The 21,957-nt window shown below is 33.3% G+C and overlaps 1 protein-coding gene across 3 annotated transcripts in view; it reads left to right on the top strand.

Moving 5' to 3' along the window:
* MED13 (mediator complex subunit 13) overlaps nt 1-21,957 on the top strand; it is a 94,939-nt gene that overhangs the window by 59,412 nt on the left and 13,570 nt on the right. Inside the window, exons 12-23 of one of the 3 annotated variants that reach the window (XM_036911131.2) lie at nt 1,521-1,642; nt 3,307-3,397; nt 3,532-3,746; nt 4,025-4,221; nt 4,949-5,868; nt 12,826-12,987; nt 14,948-15,171; nt 16,451-16,640; nt 17,769-18,036; nt 19,677-19,896; nt 20,658-20,849; nt 21,043-21,266. In XM_036911131.2, coding sequence (XP_036767026.2) covers nt 1,521-1,642; nt 3,307-3,397; nt 3,532-3,746; nt 4,025-4,221; nt 4,949-5,868; nt 12,826-12,987; nt 14,948-15,171; nt 16,451-16,640; nt 17,769-18,036; nt 19,677-19,896; nt 20,658-20,849; nt 21,043-21,266 — 3,025 coding nt within the window. Of the gene's footprint in view, nt 1-1,520; nt 1,643-3,306; nt 3,398-3,531; nt 3,747-4,024; nt 4,222-4,948; nt 5,869-12,825; nt 12,988-14,947; nt 15,172-16,450; nt 16,641-17,573; nt 18,037-19,676; nt 19,897-20,657; nt 20,850-21,042; nt 21,267-21,957 lie in introns of all 3 variants that reach the window. The other 2 variants (XM_036911130.2, XM_036911129.2) reach the window with 2 other exon arrangements.

The raw sequence follows: 21,957 nt of genomic DNA, 5'->3' as shown, positions 1-21,957 counted from the left end.
TCTTTCTTTTTTTACCAGTAAAAATAGTTCTTATCTGGAAAATGAGGAGCTTGGAAGAGATCATTGTCTAAGGTCTCTCTTAGATCTAAAAACTCAATTTATAAATTAGATTTTAATTTTGTCCTTTGCGCACCCCCCCACCCCCACTCAAGTTAGAGTAACTGTTGCTGAGGTTATTAACTTCGCAAATGTTTATTCAGTACATGTTATGTATAGAAACTGTTCTTTGCACTGGGAATATAGTGGTCAAGACCCTACCTACTTTGAAAGTATCTGACTTGTGCTCCTTGTAAATGGCATAGAGAGACATAGTATTTTAGTTATTTTACAAAATTTATTTAACTTTTGATGGAAATAAAGGAAGTGGTCCTTTGGTTTGTGGTTTTTAGGTAAAGTTTTGTTTTAATATTTGGAATAAATAGGAGTCAGGTTCTGTGCAGCCAAACAAGAGTAAGAGAAAGGTCTGTTTGAATAAGGAAGAGATGGTCTTTCTGAGTAGCTTAATGAGTTAACAGTTTGGGTTCTTTGGTCTATTTACCTGTATTAAGATATAGGGAATGTGTAATTGCCTTCTGGTGCCTGTGGTGTGGCTTTCTGAAAGTGTGAACTGTCTACCACATTCTGCAACATCTTTTGAGGTGGAGCTTAGAAATCTTGATTTTTAGTAAGTGTGCTAGGTGATTTTTACACACTCTAAAATTTCAGAACTACTGCTTACGTGAATCTTTAGAAGTGATATGCTGAGGCATTTGGAAAGTGATTTTCTTCTTTCTGGAAGTGAGGGCTATTTCAAATCATTTGACATCCTGAGGCTGCTTTGGGACATTATACTGCAGATTTTTTTTCTTTTTCTTATGTTAGAATGTAAGAGTTTAACTTCATTTGTATTTATTTATTTTTTGAAGCAATAATATATTTTTTTCTATAAAACTGGAAAAAAAAGGAAAAGGAAAGTAAGATTCTATAACTAAAATAAAGCTTAACTAAGAGGTGATATTTATTGAGTACTCAAGTGCCTGGCACTGGGCAAAGTGCTTTACCTATATACTATCATATTAAGTCTTGCAATTGCTGTGGCAACGAGGAGGGTAAATAACTTGCCCAGGTTCATACTGTTAGTGTTGGAGTTGGGGTTCAGATTAATACACTGACTCAAGAGCCAGATCACTTACTCATTGTACTGTACTTCCTTTATATTTCAGGAAGATAGAAAAATAAAAATGTATATGTGAGTGTGTAATTTTAATGTCCTAGTAGTGTTTATCTTTTTATTCGATACATTATTTATATAGAGTACTCAGCTATGTTATGGATTTCATAGGCTTTGTTGAGCTTCCTGGGGAAGGTATTGCCATTTATTTACAATTTTATTTCTGTGAAAAAAATGTCTAGATTTTAAACAAATCAGTTTCTTATTCCTTAACATCCTTATAAATTTAAAGTTATCTATAGCTTAAATAAATAATACTACTTGGTCAATGGTGGAATTTTTATATTGTTTTTCCTACTGACATATGTAGATGCTCCACGCCCTACTAGTCATGCCCGTCCTCCATCAACCAGTTTGATTTATGACTCAGACCTGGCTGTCTCTTATACTGACCTTGATAATCTCTTCAATTCTGATGAAGATGAACTAACAGTGAGTATCCTATTAATGATCAGGATTATAATTTGTTTTCTTTGATTTTATATGTTTATTTTTCAGAGGTGATGTGTGACCTTGAATACTATGTTTTAGCCCTGAATAATAGGAAATATTTTTGAATAAAATGTCATTAATTGGTTTCTTTTTTTTTAACCTCATGTTTGATCACCTATAAACTTTGAGGGTGTTACTTTTTTCATTTTGTGTATGTTTGAAGGACACATATGATTAAGCTTAATTTGAGCTCTACCATATGTTCTTTTTCTGTAGTCCTTAGGAAGCAGAATCATCTTTCTATTCTTTTATCCTCTAGTTTGAGAAATGACCCTGGAATCAACTTGTTTAGAAGATAATAAGTAATTAATGTTAAAATTATATGCCTTGTCAATTTATTGAGAATACCACTTTTTAAAATATGTTTGGCATCACAGTCATTATTATAAGGTAGCTACATACTATAATAATGGAAGAGGAAGAAAAAATAATATTTAATCTTTAATACCCATTTTCAGAGAAAGGTGAAGATAAAAGAAATTAAAGCTTAAAATGAGATTGCCTTAGAATGTCAAGTCTCTGGCAAATTAATGAATTGGGTGCCACATTAATATAAAAGGGAATTCCTTTTTCATTTGTATAAAGGTCACTTGGAAACTTCTGCAGTGCATTTGGTCTTTCTTGTCCTATATAAAACATACTTTTAATCCTCTTTTTTATATGTACATATACACAGTGTATATGCATATTTTATGTCCATATGTATTCATACATATAGATGCACATGTGTCTTCAATTAAGTGACATAAGACAGATACAGCTATATTATAAACTTCAACTCTATATCCCATAATATAGTATATTTTAGGGTAGCATTTACTTAGTAAATGTATCCCTGAATACTTTAGTACTTTTATACTTTCTCTCTGCTACCATTCAAGTATCAGCTGTGGCTCTACTGAGGTTAAAAAAGAAAGGTTCTATTCAGAACTCAGTCTACATACATATTTATGACAAAGAGGCTAATAGGAAACATTGAACCAAGTTCTTAGTTCTAATAACAGAAGATTGGAGGTGCTAAAACTTGGTGTGTTCAAAGTGTTAAAACTTAGCTAGGGATCCTATTGCTTTGTCATATGAGATCTTTCTGAATTTTTGCTTATTGATTTTTACCTGTTATACATTTTTACAGGGGTAAGATTATTAAACAATGTAAAAGTATAAATAAGACTTCAGAGGGGGATTGATTATATAGGAAACTTTAAAGGGGATGAATGCTAACAAGTAATTTTTACTAGGAACCAATTCAGTTACTAGATATTCATTACAAACGCTTCTTATTGCATGTTTTCTCATTTTTTAATTTTAATTTTAATAGGTTTTAACCTAAGTAGTAGGTTATTTTTGCTTCTGTGTGTTTCAAAAGTATTGCTCATTTTCTTTGGAGGAACTTTTGGTCAAATAAACAAACTAATCTGGATTCATTGTCTGCAATGTGTTTTGTGTTTTTAAATTGTATCTAGTATGTATTTGGCCCTAGCACAAATTCAAAATACTACTTTTGATGAATGGGCTCTGTTTTCAAGTTACATCTGAATGATTACTATTTTGATCACAGTGGATGTAAAATTTCAGATAAATATGTGGGTTTTTTTTTTTAATAGCCTGGATCTAAAAAATCAGCTAATGGTTCAGATGATAAATCCAGCTGCAAGGAAGCAAAGGCAGGAAGTCTGGACCCATTATCTTGCATAAGTAAGCTTACCAAATATGTGCTCAAGATAAATCTGCAAACTTTTAATTGCAACAAAATCCCCCACCGCTTTGTTTTAAACACAGATTAACCTCTTTTTAGTCTTAAGTTAAAATGTGTGTTTTATTAAATATAGGCACTGCAGATCTTCATAAAATGTATCCTACACCACCATCACTGGAACAACATATTATGGGATTTTCCCCAATGAATATGAGTAATAAAGAATACGGTAGTATGGATATAACACCTGGCGGAACTATTCTAGATGGAAATAGTTCTAGTATAGGAGCACAGTTCAAAATTGAGGTCGATGAAGGATTCTGTAGCCCAAAACCTTCTGAAATTAAAGTAAGTATTTTATTTTTCTATAAAAATAGTTCACTTCCTATATTTTCTTATATATTAGTTTCTTGTTATAGCTAAAAAATCTTTTTATAGTAATTCTAGTTTTACAGTTAACAGCTTTGAAAATTGAATTGTGACACTATTAAGAATGAGATTATGAAAATTATATTTACCTCTTATATTTTGTTTAAAGAAAGGAGAAAAAGGCTAGAGTCAGTTTTTTGTTTTTGTTTTTTTTTCCCCTTGATAAGATGCTGAAGGTCACGGTCTTTATATTGTAGGATTTTTCTTATGTCTATAAGCCTAAAATTTGTCAAGTTCTTGTGGGATGTTCCATGTTTGCACCTCTAAAAACTCTACCAAGCCAATGTCTGCCTCCTGTCAAATTGCCAGAAGAATGTATTTACCGTCAGAGTTGGACTGTTGGAAAATTGGAATTGCTTCCTTCAGGGCCTGCAATGCCATTCATCAAGGAGGGGTATGATTTAGATTTTTATTATTGGTGTAGTCTGTGAATGTTTACATACCTTTAATTTTTTTTTTCATAGAAGTGTCTGGTATGATGATACCTGGAAATAAAGTACTGGTTTTGAAAATTCTAAATTCTAATTGTTTTCTGATTAATAAATTCTAATGATATTAGTTGGGTATGGATAAGCTGTTGGAAAACTTAAGCCTGTTATGTTTTATTTGTCTTCAGAAGCACCTTTTATTTTTATCTAAAATTCTAAATCACTCCTATTCATTTGCACATTTCACATATTTCACACACTTTTCATATATTAATATCTCTGAAATTGGGATGTCTTAGAATTGGTAGCATCTTAAAATTGCCATTGTCCCTTTTTACATGGAAACGTCTCTAAAATCAGACTTTTTTTAACAATCAGCATCTTAGGTTCAATGATATATGGGTATTTGTAGTACAGGAAATGTACAGATAGTAAATGTGGATGTCTAGGTGTGGAGAAGTGTACACAGATTTTATTTATAATTTTGGAATTGGTTGGTCCTTAACCCACAGCCACCACCTGGAATGGTTATATTAACCAGAATTACATTTAATTGCACTTGGAATTTTTGCACTAATTGTGCGTTCATAATTTTCAGTGTTACTGAAAACATTTTGGACATTTTTAGCTTTATTTCAAATTACTAATATGTTCCTTTATGTATGTGTTGATTTTCTTATACCCTGGTGACAGTAGTGATGGAAGTACTATGGATCAAGAATACGGCCCTGCTTATACACCTCAAACTCATACTTCTTTTGGGATGCCTCCTAGCAGTGCACCTCCTAGTAACAGTGGAGCAGGAATTCTTCCTTCTCCATCTACCCCTAGGTTTCCAACTCCAAGGACTCCAAGGACTCCAAGGACTCCACGTGGAGCTGGTGGACCTGCTAGTGCTCAAGGTTCAGTCAAGTATGAAAATTCAGACTTGTATTCACCAGCTTCCACCCCGTCTACATGCAGACCCCTTAATTCTGTTGAACCTGCAACTGTTCCTTCCATCCCTGAAGCACATAGTCTTTATGTAAACCTCATTCTTTCAGAATCAGTTATGAATTTGTTTAAGGACTGTAACTTTGATAGTTGCTGTATCTGTGTCTGCAACATGAACATCAAGGGTGCCGATGTTGGAGTTTACATTCCAGATCCAACGCAGGAAGCACAGTATAGGTGTACCTGTGGCTTCAGTGCTGTCATGAACAGAAAATTTGGAAACAATTCAGGATTATTTCTTGAAGATGAACTGGATATCATAGGACGCAACACAGAATGCGGCAAAGAAGCAGAAAAACGTTTTGATGCTCTCAGGGCTACTTCTGCTGAACATGTTAATGGAGGACTAAAGGAATCTGAAAAATTGCCTGATGAGTTGATATTATTGCTACAAGATCAGTGCACTAATTTATTTTCACCTTTTGGAGCAGCAGATCAAGATCTTTTTCCCAAAATTGGTGTAATTAGCAATTGGGTACGTGTTGAAGAGCGGGACTTTTGCAATGACTGCTACCTTGCATTAGAACATGGGCGTCAGTTCATGGATAACATGTCAGGAGGAAAGGTTGATGAAGCACTTGTAAAAAGCTCATGCTTACACCCCTGGTCCAAAAGAAATGGTAAGTATGCTAATGGAATACATTTTCTCTTTCTTTTCCTTTTGCTGTCTGACTTTGCTGTTCTTTCTAGGAAAAAGTATTAAAGGTAGTCTAACATGTAGCTAATAGAGACACTTAAATTTGGACTTAAAATTCCTTTAAGGATGACATTTTTAAAGGGAAAATTTCCCAACAGTTTAATTTCACCAATAAAGATATGGTTATTTAAGTCTGTAATTACGTATTTATGAGGAAGTATGAAAGACTTTGTTCGTGTTAATTAGAAGATTGGTAGTTGTCTGCTTTATTCAACATCCCTTCACTCATTAAATATTTTTTCAGCATATCGTGTGTACCAGACACTGTTCTTTTATGAAGTACAGTGCTGATTTCCTGCCTTTTCTGAACCCACAATAAAGTGGGGAAAGTTAAATAAACAAAAAATAAGTAATTGCATAATATCAGATAGTAACAAGTGCTTTGAAGAAAAAGCAGGTGAAAAGGAGTGAAAAATGATGATTGTGCTATTTTAGACGTATGGTTAGAGAAGATACTACCGAGGGACATTTGAGCAAAGACCTGTGTAAACTGGGGGAATGTGAGCTATGTGGCTAACTGAGGAAAGAGTATTTCAGGCAGTGCAAAGTGCAGAGACCCTGAGGGAGCAGTGTGCTTAATATGTTTGAGGAGCACTAAGGAGGCAGTGTTGCTGGAAATAATTTGTTGATGAGCGACTGGTAGGATATGCAGTCTTAAGAGGTGGCCAGACACCAAAGTCATGTAGCCTTATGGGCCATATAAAGTCTTCATAATTTAAGAGTGATGGGAAGCTATGAGACAGTTTTAAGCAGAAAAGTTACACTCTTTTTCTGTTTATTTTTAAAAGATCATTCTGGCTATTGTGTTGTGGGTAGTATAATAAAGATAAGAGTTGAAGCAGATAGATCAGTTAGGAAGCAATTACAGTAGTCCAGGTGAAAGATGATGGTAGCTTAAACAACATAGGAAACAATAGAGATATGAGTACTGGGTTTTAGGTATATTTGGGAATAGAACTTAGAGGATTTGCTGACACATATAAGAAAAGATGAGGCATCAAGGATAGCTTGAGCAACTGGATGAATCATGGTGCTAATTACAGAGGAGGGAAACATCGAGAGGTCATGTACACATTTGGAGATAAGAGTTTTAAATCACAGGATTGGTTGGGGCTGGAGATTAAAAAATTTTGTCTGCATTATCAGTATTAAAAGCTATGGAATCGGATGAAATAACCTAGAGAGTGACTATAGATAGAGAAGTCCAAGGATAGAACTGACATTTAGAAGTAGGGAAGAAGGAGGAGGGATCCAGGATAGGAAACTAAGGAAGTAGGAGAAAAATCAAGAGAGCATGGTGTCCTGGAAACCAGGTAGAGGAAATGTTTAAAGAAGGAAAGAATGATCATAGTGTCAAATAATGTCACACAGGCACAATGGATACAAAGTCAGATAATTCTGTGCAGTTTAAAGATCTAATTGGGTAATCCATATTAAGTGTTTAACACAATGCTTGAAAAATAGTAAGTGCTAAATTAATTAAAACTGCCATTTTCACTATTTTTATTATATGTAAAATCATCAATTAGATATTTTTCTTTCAGGCACAGCCAACATAACAGTTTTTTAAAGATGTCTCAGTATGCCGTTAATTAACTTGAGCAACCTTTAGTTATTTTACAGAAAGTTAACTTCCTTCAAAATGTGGTTTTGGGTAAGAATCTATGATCTTAGGTGATATGTGCCATGTAATTACTTACTTTACCCTTGTATCATTTGCTAATTCAGTCATCTTTTTGTCACATACGCAAAACAATCTGCTTGGTACTTACTCTGGGAGATGTGAAGACATACTACCTTTAAATTGCTTAACATATTACTCAGAGAACTAAAATTATGATGCAGGGTTGAAAGAAGTAAAAATAACTCAATAAATAACCCATTGACAGGAGAATGGATAAAATTATGATAGTATAGAAAGAATGTTATCTAAGCTATGAAAAATGAATAAAACCATCTAACATATACATGAATCTTAGTATTGAGGGGAAGGAGAGAAAACAAGTCACAGAATATTATATATAATATCCTGTTTTATAAAGTTCTAAAGCAAACAAAACTAAATATATTTTTTAGATGCACAGAAAATTCAGGATGATTAATTCTTAAAAACTGAGGGATAAGTTAGGGAGAAGTATTTTATAAATGTTTTGATAATGTTCTAGTTTTTGGACAGTGAGAGCACAGTTAATTATATTATTATTAAAGGAAATTTGTGAAATAAGATAGGGCAGTGCATGGATCAACAGTTAATATTTTGTTCATGACATAGTTTAATGATTGATCAAACTCATTATACTCAAGGACCAAATTTAAAAAGAAAAAGGTATAAATAAATGTCAGATGTTCAGAAAAAAGGCAGGATTATTTTCAGCCATGGATAGTAGCTAAGAACATAGATTATGGAACCAGACTGTTTGCATTTGAAACATGGGTCTGTCGCTATATACTATGACCTTGGGCAATTTAGTTAACCTCTTTGTGCCTCAATTTCTTACAATAGAGTCAATAATAGTATTTATCTCATATACTGTTGAGAGGATCAAATGAGCTATTGCGTGTAAAACAGCAGTGTATGGCACAAAGGAATAACTCAAAAATTTAGTGGTATTAATAGTAGTCAAAACAACAGTGACATTAGTGAAACTCTATTTTTATTATTATTGTTTTAAAGAACTACCTCGCTTTGAAAGTTCTCATCACAAGAAAAAAATGTGTAACTATGTCCGGTGATGGATGTTAGGTGGATTTATTGTGCTGATCATCTTGTGATATATACAAATAATTAATCATCACTTTATATATCTGAAACTAATATCATGTTATGTGAATTATATGTCAGTAAAAAATAAGAACTAACTCGTGGCAGTTATACCTAAAAAAAAACCAACTTATTTTCCAAAAAATAGAAAATACGGAGCCTCACCTTGTGTACACTTTTTGCTTAACAGTAAACATCGATGTAAACAGAAAACTGTACCTGTAAAGATGAATTTCATCCTAAGAACTTGTGTTAAGAAAATAATTAAAAACAAAGAAAAAGAACAGTGTCTTTATATTTCAATTCAAATTTTTCAGTATAAAAACAGTGCTATAAAACTTAAATGTGCAGTATTAGAATATTTTCATTAAATCATAGCAGCATCATGAAATAATAGCAAGTTCCTACATTTGGACCTTTGTCCTAATTGTTTTCTCTTCCTGGAATACTCCTTCCCCAGGTTTTTATAACTCTCCTGTCTTCTTGAAATACTGTCAGATGTTGTCTTCACAATATAAAATTGCAAACCCCTCTTCTTGTTCTCCATTCTTGCTGCTTTGCTCTTTTCCATAGTGTTTGCTTGTTACCTTCTAACATGTTGTATAATTTATTGATTGATTATTGTCTCCCACTCCATTAAGTCCAGTCCCTGCAGTTCTATGTTAGGGTAAGGGTTTTGTCTATTTTGTTTGTAGAAATACCCCAAATATCTATAACAGTGCTTGGCGTATAGGTGTTGAAATATTGGCTTGAGGGAATTAAAAGTCTACAAACTATAGGTTGCATATTTTAGTGGTAATATTTGTTTTTTTCACGATTGAAAAAGTTTTTTTTTTCTTGAAAGAAAGTTAAGAATCTAGACATTGCAGAAAAGAAGTAAAAATTGTCCATTTTTGGTCTATCCCCCCCATCACACCACTCCATGATCACTCTTTTTTTTTTTATTAAGGTATCATTGATACACACTCTTATGAAGGTTTCACAAGAAAAACAGTGTGGTTACAACATTCACCCTTATTATCGAGTCCCCCCATACCCCATTGTACTCACCGTCCATCAGCTGTAGTAAGATGCCACAGAGTCCCTACTTGTCTCCTCTGTGCTACAGTCTTCCCTGTGACCCCACACACACCATGTGCACCAATCATGATACCCCACAATCCCCTTCCCCCTCCCTCACTCTCCACCCGTCCTCCCTCACCCCTCCCCTTTGGTAACCACTAGTCCCTTTTTGGAGTCTGTGAGTCTGCTGCTATTTTGTTCCTTCAGTTTTGCTTCATTGTTATACTCCACAGATGAGAGAAATCATTTGGTATTTGCATGACCACTCCTTTTCAAACAGCTTTATTGACATACCATATGATTCCCCCATTTGAAGTGTACAATTGAATGGTTTTTAGTATTTGTAGAGTTGTGTAGCCACCATCACAATCCAATTTTAGATTATTTTTATCACCCCAAAAGAAACTCTATCCATTAGCAGTTGCTTCCTATTTCCCTTGAACCCTACCTTTCCAGTGCCAGGCAACTACTAGTCTGCTTTCTATAGGTTTGCCTTTTTTTGTACATTTCATACAAATATGGGCTTTTGTGATTGGCTTGTTTCACTTGGTATAATGTTTTCAAAGTTCATCCATGTTAGCATGTATTAGTACTTCATTCCTTGTTATTACTGAATAATATTCCATTGTATTGGGTGTACCACACTTTATTTACCCTTTCACCCATTGGTGAACATTTGGGTTGTTTCCATTCTTTGGGTATTAGGAATAATGCTGCTATGAACATTTGTGTGCAAGATGTGTTCATTATTCTTGGGTGGACCTGCTGGTTGTCTGTCTGTTTTACTTCTTGAGGAACTACCAGAGTATTTTTCAAAGCAGCTGTACCATTCTGCATTCCCACCAGCAAGGTGTGAGGGTTCCACTTTCTCCACATCATCAACACTTGTCATTATGTGTTTTTTTGATTGTAGTCATCCTAGTGGGTGTGCAGTATTATCTCATTGTGGTTTTGGTTTGCATTTCCCTAATGACTAATGATGTCAAACATCTTTTCATGTGCTTATTTGCCATTTGTATCTTCTTCAGAGAAATGTTTTTTCAGATCCCTTACCCATTTTTTAGTTAGGGTTTTTGTCTTTTCATTATTGTGTTAAGAGTTGTTGTCGTTTAATGTTCTGGATACAAGTCTCTTATCCGATGTATGATTTCTTCTATTTCTTGAGTTGTCTTTTCTATTTTCTTGTTGGTATCCTTTGAAACAAAATTTTAATTTTGATCAAGTTTCAGTGAATTTATTCCCTTGTTGCTTTTGCTTTTGATGTTATAACTAAAAAGGCTTTGCCTAACCTTAAGTCATGAAAATGTACTCCTGTGTTTTTTTCTAAGAATTTTATAGTTTTAGCACTTTTGTTTAGGTCTATAATCCATTCTAAATTAACTTTTGTGTATAGTATAAAGAAGGGGTCCAACTTCATTCTTTTGCATGTAGATATGCAACTGTCCTAGACTATTTGTTGAACAGAATATCTTTCCTCATTAAATTGTCTGGGCACCTTTGTCAAAAATCAATTGGCGATAAATGTGAGGTTTTATTTCTGAACTATTGGACTATTTATTTCATTTTGAACTGTTCTATTTTGACCTGTAATGTCTATCCTCCATTATCACATTTAAAAATTATTTTATATGCTTTTAACCAGTGCTTTCCAACTAGGCTTCAGCTTAAATGGAGACCTGGCACTTGTCACAGCATGCATTTATATTCTTTTTCATGTCAGTCTCCCCCACAGCATATAAGATCCCTGAAGACATGAATAAGAATTTATTTACACAGTATTCCCAGCAGCTAGCATAATTCCTGGCTCATAGTAGGTCTTCAATAAATATGTCTTTTAAAAGAATGAAAGATTCTATAAGAATCTCTTTGAGTTAAAATCAAAATGCAAATTCCTGAGTTTCACCCCAATCACAATTTCTCAGGGTGAATTCTACATGTGTTTTTTATAGTTCCCCGTGTAATTATCATAAACAATATTAACTAATGACAGTGTTTTCTAGACTTTGTTTTGGATGACTATTCATATATAAATACACATTTCTCTATTTATGTAATATATCTTCCATAGATGGTTTTATAACCTGCTTTTTATTTACCAGTGCTTTAGTCATTAATCCACTTCAGATAGCTGTTACCACTTTCAGTGACTACGTATTCTATTATGTATACAGTAGTTTATTAAGCATAATAGTTATTAAACAATATATCTGAAATTAAATTACTTCTGTTACACTATTTATATATAGGGAATTAAATCCAGCAATAATAAATTAGGCTTATTTATAATAATAATGAGGTAAAGTTGAAAGATTTAATGTTACAGAGTGCTCAAACAGGTTTAATGGTACAACTGAACCATACCAATGGGGAGGGGGTAGGGGAAGATTAATTGTATCAGTAACATTTAGTGATTTATTTATTTTTAATCCGTTGGATTTTTAAGAGCAGCACTTTTCATACCCATTTTAGTTAGTGAGAAATGCAGGTCATAATAATTTGATTATATGTAAATCTAGGTTAAAATATCTATGGATATTATTACACTTTCTGACAGTGTAAACAAGCTTATCTATTATTGTACAAGTTTTGTACTTCAGAGTTGTTATAGTCTATTTTTCAGAGATTAAACTTTAATCATTGTAACCAGTCTTATCTGGTCATTTTATCACAGTGTTGGTAATACAGTACATAGTTTATAACTCATTGCAATGTGAGGCAGAGTTCTTTTTGATAAAATACTTATAAGCACTAGAAACAACCAAGATAAATGCAAAAAGAGAAGAAATTTGATTAATTTTTAAATTGGTTGAGTTGATGAAATGATTTTTTTGTGGAAATAAATTAAACAACTTGTTATGTCTCTTCTTGATTTTAAGTATTTAGAAGAACCACTTCTACAGATCATTTGAAATAGACCTAATTGCAATTCTCTGTACAAGCAGATGCTTAATCTTGATGAAGAGCTGAACTTGCCTAGGTTTATTTCTTGTTACCTTAAACTTTACTTTGTGCTGGCAATCCCAGTTCTTACTCACATTTTTTTTTCAATGGTTGTAGATGTTAATATGCAGTGCTCACAGGATATACTTCGAATGCTCCTGTCTCTTCAGCCAGTTCTTCAGGATGCTATTCAGAAAAAAAGAACAGTAAGGCCTTGGGGAGTTCAAGGTCCTCTTACTTGGCAACAGTTTCATAAAATGGCTGGCCGAGGCTCTTATGGTAAGTAATTTATAATAATGTGTATTAACTGATTTTATATCAGTTCTTAGTTTTTGTGCCCAACTTGAATAAGCACGTTTGTCTTCCTTAAATATTTTTGTGGCATGTGCTTGACTTAAGGCTACTGTGGTCAGTCCTAGCCTTTCTTACTTTCAGCATTTCCAACATTCAAATTATGGGGTTCTCTAACCCCACTTTAGAGAGAATAGCTTCACTTCAATCTATTTTTATGTATTTTATGTGAGGAAAGAATCATACTGCCAACTTTGTTAAAAACATTGAACACTATTGTTATAAATTATCATTTTACAAAATTGAATGAAAAATGGGATAAAGAGGAGGGGATAATACTAGTGTCAAAAGGCCCCATGGTCTTCATTTAAAAAAAGAACAAAGGCAGAAATTTGCTAGTTGTGACGAGTAGCAAATGAATACTCTCATTATGGTATACAGTAGATTATGGTTAACTGTAATGGAAAAGAACATTCAAAATGCTTGAACTATGTATAGGTGTAGAAGGTTGTGAAAGGTGGGTTTTAATTGGAGCTTTTAAAATATATGTGGAATAATAATTCTTACAGTGGAATCTGACTTTTATGCATGGTTTTAGATTGGATTACATACAAAAGTAGTAGATATGCTCATATTTTCCTTTTCCTCCTTTTATTAGTGGCTAATTTAAATCTCATTTTTAAAAAAACCTTGAAATTTGGTGGAAAATGCATGTTAATTATATTTCTACATTATTTTTAAAACTCTGTAATAGTAGACACACAGACACCAATGCACACACAGTTTTCTGCACCTTACTGATCCGTACATATAGAGCTATCTTTCTTTTTTTTTAATAGCTGCATGTATTCCATTGTTCTTCACATGTTACTTTATCAGTCTACTATTTATGGACATGTAGATTGTTTCCATCATTAGCATTACAACTCTTTTTCTGTAAGTCATACATTACTGGCTTAAAGCATGTATGTATTAAAAAAAAATATTGCCCAGTTACTCTCTACAGTATTAGTTTGAACCCCCACCAATAAATTCCTGTTTCCCTAGGTGCTTGTCAGTAAGGTGCTGAATAGATGGGTGAAAATGGTTGTTTCATTATAGTTTGAGAAGTACAATAGTACAGACTGTGTGAGGGTAGATTTCCTGGGTTCTAATCTTACCTCTACCACTTATTGTGTAATCCTGGATAAGTTGTTTAACCTCTCCATTCCAGCTTTCTCTTCTCTAAAATGAGGTTAATACTAGAATCTACTTTATATGTTTTTTGTGAGGATTAAATGAGTTAATATATGTTAAGATCTTTGAACAGTACCTAGCATATAGTAAATGTTACAATTGTTTGCTGTTATTTTAAATTGCTTTCTCTTAATGAGATTGAACATCTTTTTATGCATGCATAAGAGGTATTTTTCTGTGAACTTTTTTCATATCCTTTACCCATTTTTCTAGTAAGTTGTTGATCATTTTATTATAGATTTATAGTTCCCTTTTATATGGCAAGGAAATTAACCCTTGTCATATACATTGCAAATCTTTTTTCCCAATTTGTTGTTGTTCCTTTGGTTTTTTTTATAGTGCTTTTCTCATACCAAGATTTTAAATATGTATAGTCAGATTAATCAGTTTTTAATGGACAGATTTTTGTTATGCTTTAAAAGACTTTCTCCAGTCCAAATTTATTACAAGTCCCTTCCCATGTTTTCTTTTGTATTTCTAAGTGTTTTCATTCAAATTAATTATTTTTATTTAAATGAAGGTCTAAGTTATGTATTTTATAAAACCATTAAGCAAATTGTTAACTGTAGAAAAGTCTCAATCATTGGCTGAGTATTTTTTTCTTTAATATTTTTACTTCTGATAATGACTTTAGTAACTTTTGACATTTAAATAAAAAGAAGACATATACTGCTTTTAAATGTTTTCTTAAAATATGTTATTTCTTATTTAGGAACTGATGAATCTCCAGAACCACTGCCAATTCCCACATTTTTGTTGGGTTATGATTATGATTTTCTGGTGCTTTCTCCATTCGCTCTTCCTTATTGGGAGAGACTTATGCTGGAACCCTATGGATCTCAGAGAGATATAGCTTATGTTGTACTATGTCCAGAGAATGAAGCCTTGTTAAATGGAGCCAAAAGCTTTTTTAGAGATCTTACTGCAATATATGAGGTAAGTGTTTAAGAAGAGGTGGCATTTTAAAAACTACCTACCTTATGATTTATGTTTATATAAATTATACTGGGCAGTTTGGTTGACCAGGACAGAATAATAATGTCAAACTAGATATTTAGGTCTGATACTAGCCAGTTAAGTTCTTTACAGCATTTAACCCAAATCGTTTGTTAGATGTGCATGCTATGGGTTACAGTAGAAATCACTGTATTGGGGAAAAATCATGAGGACAATGCATGTCCCATTCAAACTATTTTTCTAAAACGAAGTGTAGCATATTTAAATAGGAAAAGAAGTACTTTCATAAAAATTCTAGCCCTGGAATTTAGGATCTGGCGTACTGACACTAGACCCTACTTTCCTCATATGTAAAATAAATTTATGCTAGATCCAAGATCCATTTCATTTCTGAAACTCTTTACTAATACTTTAAGTTAATAATTCTCATGTTGTGTGTCCATCACTGAGTGCAGGGATTACAAATTTTGGGTGCTGTGGGATATAAAGTCTTTCACTTAATTTTACCTTCCTTTTCCCATAAATGCTTGGAAATACAGTCTTTAAAATTGAATTTCTTTTACAACCTGATTTGTTAGTTTGTGCTGGTTTAGCTTCTTGGAAATATTCCGCTTAATTACAAGTCATCTGTAGTATGTTTTGTAGAAATATACCAAAGAGTGTTATTTGGAACTTTAGACCTGCAAAATCTTCTCAGAAAAATGTTCCATAGTTAAATAAGTTTGGGTAAACATTGTGTATTATCTTATCCTTTTGAGATGCACTATTCATATTAAAGCCTTTGAAAGTCCTACAGTAAAGAAATCCTCTGTCTAAATTTCCTTAATTCAGTAGCACAAACTTCTTGTAACATATATCAGTGGCCCACAGAATTGGAGGGAGAGTATATTTATTTTTATCTGATTTGGAGATATAAATATATACATGAATTAGGGTAAATGTATGTCTTAAAATGGCAGCATTTTTATGCTCACTTATTTCTGTATTCTGCAAGTTTCATTATTTACACCCCATGGTTCTAGTGCCATTATTATTGCTACCTAGGTAATTCATTGGAGATTTTTAATATTCAAAGAGATTTAATGGATTTCTAATGTAAAAAGGAAAGATCTCTGGCATTTCACCCTTGATAATTTTATCCCAAATGTTAATTATAAATAAAAAGTCATTTTAAATAGCTTCAATGCTCTATTTTATTATACATACTCAAATACTATAATAAATCCACTAATTCTGCTTTCTGTATGTTTATGTGTAGTCCTGTCGATTAGGTCAGCATAGACCTATTTCTCGACTATTGACTGATGGGATCATGAGAGTTGGATCTACAGCATCAAAGAAACTATCAGAAAAGTTGGTAGCAGAATGGTTTTCTCAGGCAGCTGATGGTAACAATGAAGCATTTTCTAAACTCAAGCTTTATGCACAAGTCTGCAGATATGACCTAGGTATTGGATTTGGATTTATTGTATAAAGCAGTGTTAGCAAAGTATGGCCCAGTCCATCATCTGTTTTTTACATAAACTTTTGTTGGAACACAGCCATGCTCATTGATTTACCTATTGTCAATGGCTGCTTTTGTGCCACAAAGTCAGAGCTGAGTAGTTGTGACATAGACTGTGTGACCTGCAAAGCCTTAAATATTTACTGTCTGATCCTTCACAGCAGAAGTTTGCTGATCCCTGCAGTAGGGATCCCATCAGGTGGGAGGAACTGTGGGTTATAAATAATTTTCTGTTGCTTTTGTAAGATCTGATAAATTTGTGTTTTTATTTGTTTATTAACATTAAGATTCTTGATTTGTTAATGGGTTAAAGATAAAATAACTTGTAGTTACCTCTACAACACCAAAAAACAAAATGACAATTATTTAAGACTTTCTTTTAACACCCCTCAATTAAATACCAATGGATTTACTTTAGACTGAATCTAAAGAGACACAGAACTAAAATATTGACTCTCATTAAGATATTTCTACAATTTGAACCTATGATATTCCTCCATTTTATATTTAATTAGTTTCCAGTCTAGCCAATATTATTCAACTTGTGATTTAGGAAACCTTTGAATGGTTTGAAAATCTACTAGATATTTACATTTAACTAGCTATGTGTAGGAAATATAATTTTATTATACTTTCATGGAAATCATTTTCTTTGTTTTGTATGAAAATGCTGGTTTACTTTTTCAGTTCCACTTAAAATTTATTTCTTCAGTTTCTAGGGTAAATAGAAAGCGAATTATCTGCTACACTGTTAGCAAGCAACTTAAGGCAATTGCCAAAAAGTAGTAACTAGATATTATTATTCACTTAGAATTTTTTAAAAAACCAATCAGTAAAATAAAGAATTAAATATCCTGCCTGTTTTTATTATCTTTAGGTCCTTATCTTGCTTCCCAGCCATTGGACAGCTCTCTACTTTCCCAGCCAAATTTAGTTGCCCCTACAAGTCAATCTTTGATTACTCCACCTCAGATGACAAATACTGGAAATGCTAATGCTCCATGTGCCACCCTAGCATCTGCAGCGAGCAGCACTATGACAATGACTTCAGGTGTTACCATGTCTTCTTCAGTTGCCACAGCTAATTCAACTTTGACCACAACTTCAACTTCATCTTCATCATCGTCCAGCTTGAATAGCGGAGTATCATCAAATAAACTACCTTCATTTCCACCCTTCGGCAGTATGAACAGTAGTGCTGCAGGATCTATATCTACACAAGCGAGTACAGTTCAGAATGGCCAGCTGGGAGGGCAACAGTCATCATCTCTACCAACAACTGGGGTTTCTGGAGAGTCATCTTCACTTCCCACTCAGCCGCATCCTGATGTGTCTGAAAGGTACCTTTAAATATACAGTCATACCCTTGTTTTATTTCACTTTACTTTATTGTGATTTGCAGGTACTGCATATTTTACAAATTGAAGGTTTTTGGCAACCTTTCATTGAACAAGTCTGTTGACACCATTTTTCCAAAAGCGTTTGCTTACTTTGTGTCTTCTGTCACATTTTAGTAATTCTTGCAGTATTTCAAACTTTTTCATCATTATATTTACTATGATGATCTGTAGTCGGTGTTTAAGACTTGCCGAAAGCCCAGGGGTTGGTTAGCATTTTTTAACAATGAAGTATTTTTTAAGGTATGCACCTTGTTTTTTAAGATAATGCTATTGCACACTTACTAGAGTACAGCATAGTGTAAGCATAACTTTTATGTGCACTGGGAAACCAAAAAATCTATTTGACTTGCTCTGTTGCAGTGGTTTAGAACCAAACCTACAATATCTCAGGTATGCCTGTACTAGTCTTTGTGGAAATACAAATATATGATGCTTCTTTTTGTCTCAGTAAGTCAAAAGTCATGAATGAACACAAGAGTTTTTTGGTCTTCTCCTTGAAATTTTAGTTTTTCTAATTACAAAATTATAATGAAGAGTCTTGGTTTTTATCATAGAATCCTAAAATATCAGAACGGGAATTAAGACCTTGAAAACCATTTAGTACAACTATTCTGTGATGTTTGGATCTCTTCTGTGACATAACTGTTAAGTAGATTTACCTGTGCAGATGACTCCATTGATTTAGAAGTCACTATTGAACAAGCCTGTTCAGAGCTTGAGTCATACCAAGATTTGAATTCAGCTTTGCCATTTACCGGCTGTGTGACTTTTAGAAAGTTATCCAACCTTTCTGAGCACATTTCCTTATCAGTAAAATGGGAGCAACTGGATGTAATACATTAAGTGCTGTCCTGTCTGCAATGCTTCCAAACACTTTGAAATGACAGCAATGATGGCAGCTCTCTCTATTCTTTTTCTGAAGAAGGTATTGAGTGAGCTTCCCTTTTTACATTAGCCTGAGCTTGGTTGCATATCTTTCAGCTACCCAGATGCAGTTTTGCCCAAGGTTACACTTATTTATGTGAACAAAAACAAACTATTGATTACCCAGATTGATCCATCCATCTTGACCATCTTAAATAGATTTGGAGTTTTGAAAATCACATCACCATCAAAGAAGGAAGATTATTCACTGTTGAAGTTATGAAGTATGAAATAAATGTTATAGTCTAAAAATGTAGTAGAACATTGATCAAGTCTGGAAACCTGGTTTCTTTCCTATCTTCACTTCTAGCCAGCTTTGTGATCTGGGGCAGCTCATTTAACTTATCTTTGTCTCCGTTTTATCACTTAAGTGCTGAGCTCCCTCGTGTTTCTGATATTCTGTGGCTTTTAAGAACTCTATTCCTTTTTTTTTTTTCAATGTAAGACCTCTTAACACAAAGGGTCTTTGTACACCATGAAATTTGTGTGTACAATGTTTACGCTTCTTTTGGAGAGAAAGATTTCCCTCATTTTTAGAGAGGCTCTCTGACACCCCTCACCAAAAAAAGGAGAGGGGGTATTAACTTGCTTTGATGCTACCCCAAGAAATGTATGGTAGAACTTCTTACCTGTCTTATTTGTATCTCAAATTTTAGCACAATGGATCGGGATAAAGTGGGCATCCCCACAGATGGTGATTCACATGCAATCACTTATCCACCTGCAATTGTCATTTATATAATTGATCCTTTTACATATGAAAATAAAGATGAGAGCACTAATTCTTCTAATGTATGGACTTTGGGGCTACTTCGATGCTTTCTGGAAATGGTCCAGACTCTTCCTCCTCACATTAAGAGTACTGTTTCTGTACAGGTAAGAATGGTAAATGTGGCAATTTAAATTTATATGAAATGGGTTTGTTGTTGGCAAAAGTTTTAAGATAGTATTCTGTATACAAATGGATTTTCTATAAGCTGGGTTCTATTATATTGATTTTTGCTTTAAGTGATATTCTAATAAAAATTTCAGGAAGCTTACAGAAGATAAACTTTACAATCATACCACAGTAATAATGGAGAATAAAAAGATTGTATTAACTATGTTAAGTGTTTCTCCTGTGTTACTTTTATCAGCCAGTTTTTTAATTCATAAGCTTAAATAGAGAACTAAAGCATGGACCTATATATAAACTATAGTTCTAAATAAGACAGGTTCCAAGTAAAAGTAGAAAGAAATTAGCCATATTAAGTTGTTTGCAGAGATTCTGAATTATATTGACTACAACAGGAATAGTTTGGCAGAGTTAACTGATATAACTGCTGTGTAGAAAATTTTAAAGGTCTTGTTAGCAAAATTGACTTTATTAAAACCTATAATAGGTAGGAAACCAGTTCTTTAGATTATTGTTTTAATTAGGCTTTATTTTAATTTTCTTGTAAAGTTTTTAGGGTTTTAAACTCTCAGTCCTTTTTTTATTTTTATTTTGGTATCATTAATCTACAATTACATGAAGAACATTATGTTTACTAGGCTCCCCCCTTCACCAAGTCCCCCCCACATACCCCTTAACTCTCAGTTCTTTTTATTCTCTTGTTGGAAGTTTAACATTTGTAATACTTGCCTATAATTCTTAGATTGTTCCTTGTCAGTACCTGTTGCAACCTGTGAAGCATGAAGATAGACAAATCTATACCCAGCATTTAAAATCCCTGGCTTTTTCGGCCTTTACCCAGTGTCGGAGACCACTTCCAACATCAACCAATGTGAAAACATTGACAGGCTTTGGTCCAGGTTTAGCCATGGAAACTGCTCTTAAAAGTCCTGATGTAAGTATGTTTTCCATTACCACCAGTTACTGAATAACTATACATTTTATGATTTTATGCAAAACTAAGTACTTCTCTGTTTAGCTCTCATTTTTCAGTTAGGTTATAATTTGATGGGGATTTATCACATTTTCAATGAAAGAGTTTTCTGTGATTGTGTAGTATCATAGTATCTTAATTTTTTATTTTACAGAGACCAGAGTGTATTCGACTTTATGCACCTCCTTTTATTCTGGCTCCAGTGAAGGATAAACAGACAGAGCTAGGAGAAACATTTGGAGAAGCTGGACAGAAATACAATGTTCTTTTCGTGGGCTACTGTTTATCACATGATCAAAGATGGATTCTTGCATCTTGCACAGATTTATATGGAGAACTTTTAGAAACTTGTATTATTAACATTGATGTCCCAAATAGGTACTTATATTTTCTTAAATGTATCATTATGTATCATCCCATTTTTAAAAATTTATACATATATACAGTGTTTCACTTTTAATGAAAACTGAAAGTTTCTATACATTAATATATTAAATCTTGGGATTGTAGGTGCTTTTTACTTTTTTTATAGTGAATATTTATATTATATGATTAGGAGAAATAATTTTGATTAATCTCTGTTACACAGACAAAAAAGACCAAGGTTTCTAAATTCTATATAATAAAGCTGAGGCAATGATTTTAGCCCGAAGAATTTTGAAACATGGAATGAGAAAGCCTTTGTAATTAAAAAAAAAAAACAAAACTAATACCGCACCCTAGAGCATTTACTTTTCTCATGTATCATATAAGACATAGTTCCCAATTAACTGAGTGAGTTAAACTTCTTTTATAAAATTGTTGAATGAAAATTTTACCGTTTAAATGTTGGAGTTTCCTCCAACACACAAAAAGCAAATAACCCGACTAAAAAATGGGTGGAGGATATGAACAGACAATTCTCCAAAGAAGAAATTCAGATGGCCCACAGACACATGAAAAGATGCTCCACATTGCTAATTATCAGGGAAATGCAAATTAAAACCACAGTGAGATATCACCTCACACCAGTTAGGATGGCCAACATCCAAAAGACAGGGAACAACAAATGCTGGTGAGGAGAAAGGGA

This window comes from Manis pentadactyla, chromosome 4, assembly GCF_030020395.1.
Source record: "Manis pentadactyla isolate mManPen7 chromosome 4, mManPen7.hap1, whole genome shotgun sequence".
NCBI lineage: Eukaryota > Metazoa > Chordata > Mammalia > Pholidota > Manidae > Manis > Manis pentadactyla.
The sequence above is the reverse complement of the archived record's forward strand: the minus strand, read 5'-3'. Positions and strand labels throughout refer to the sequence as shown.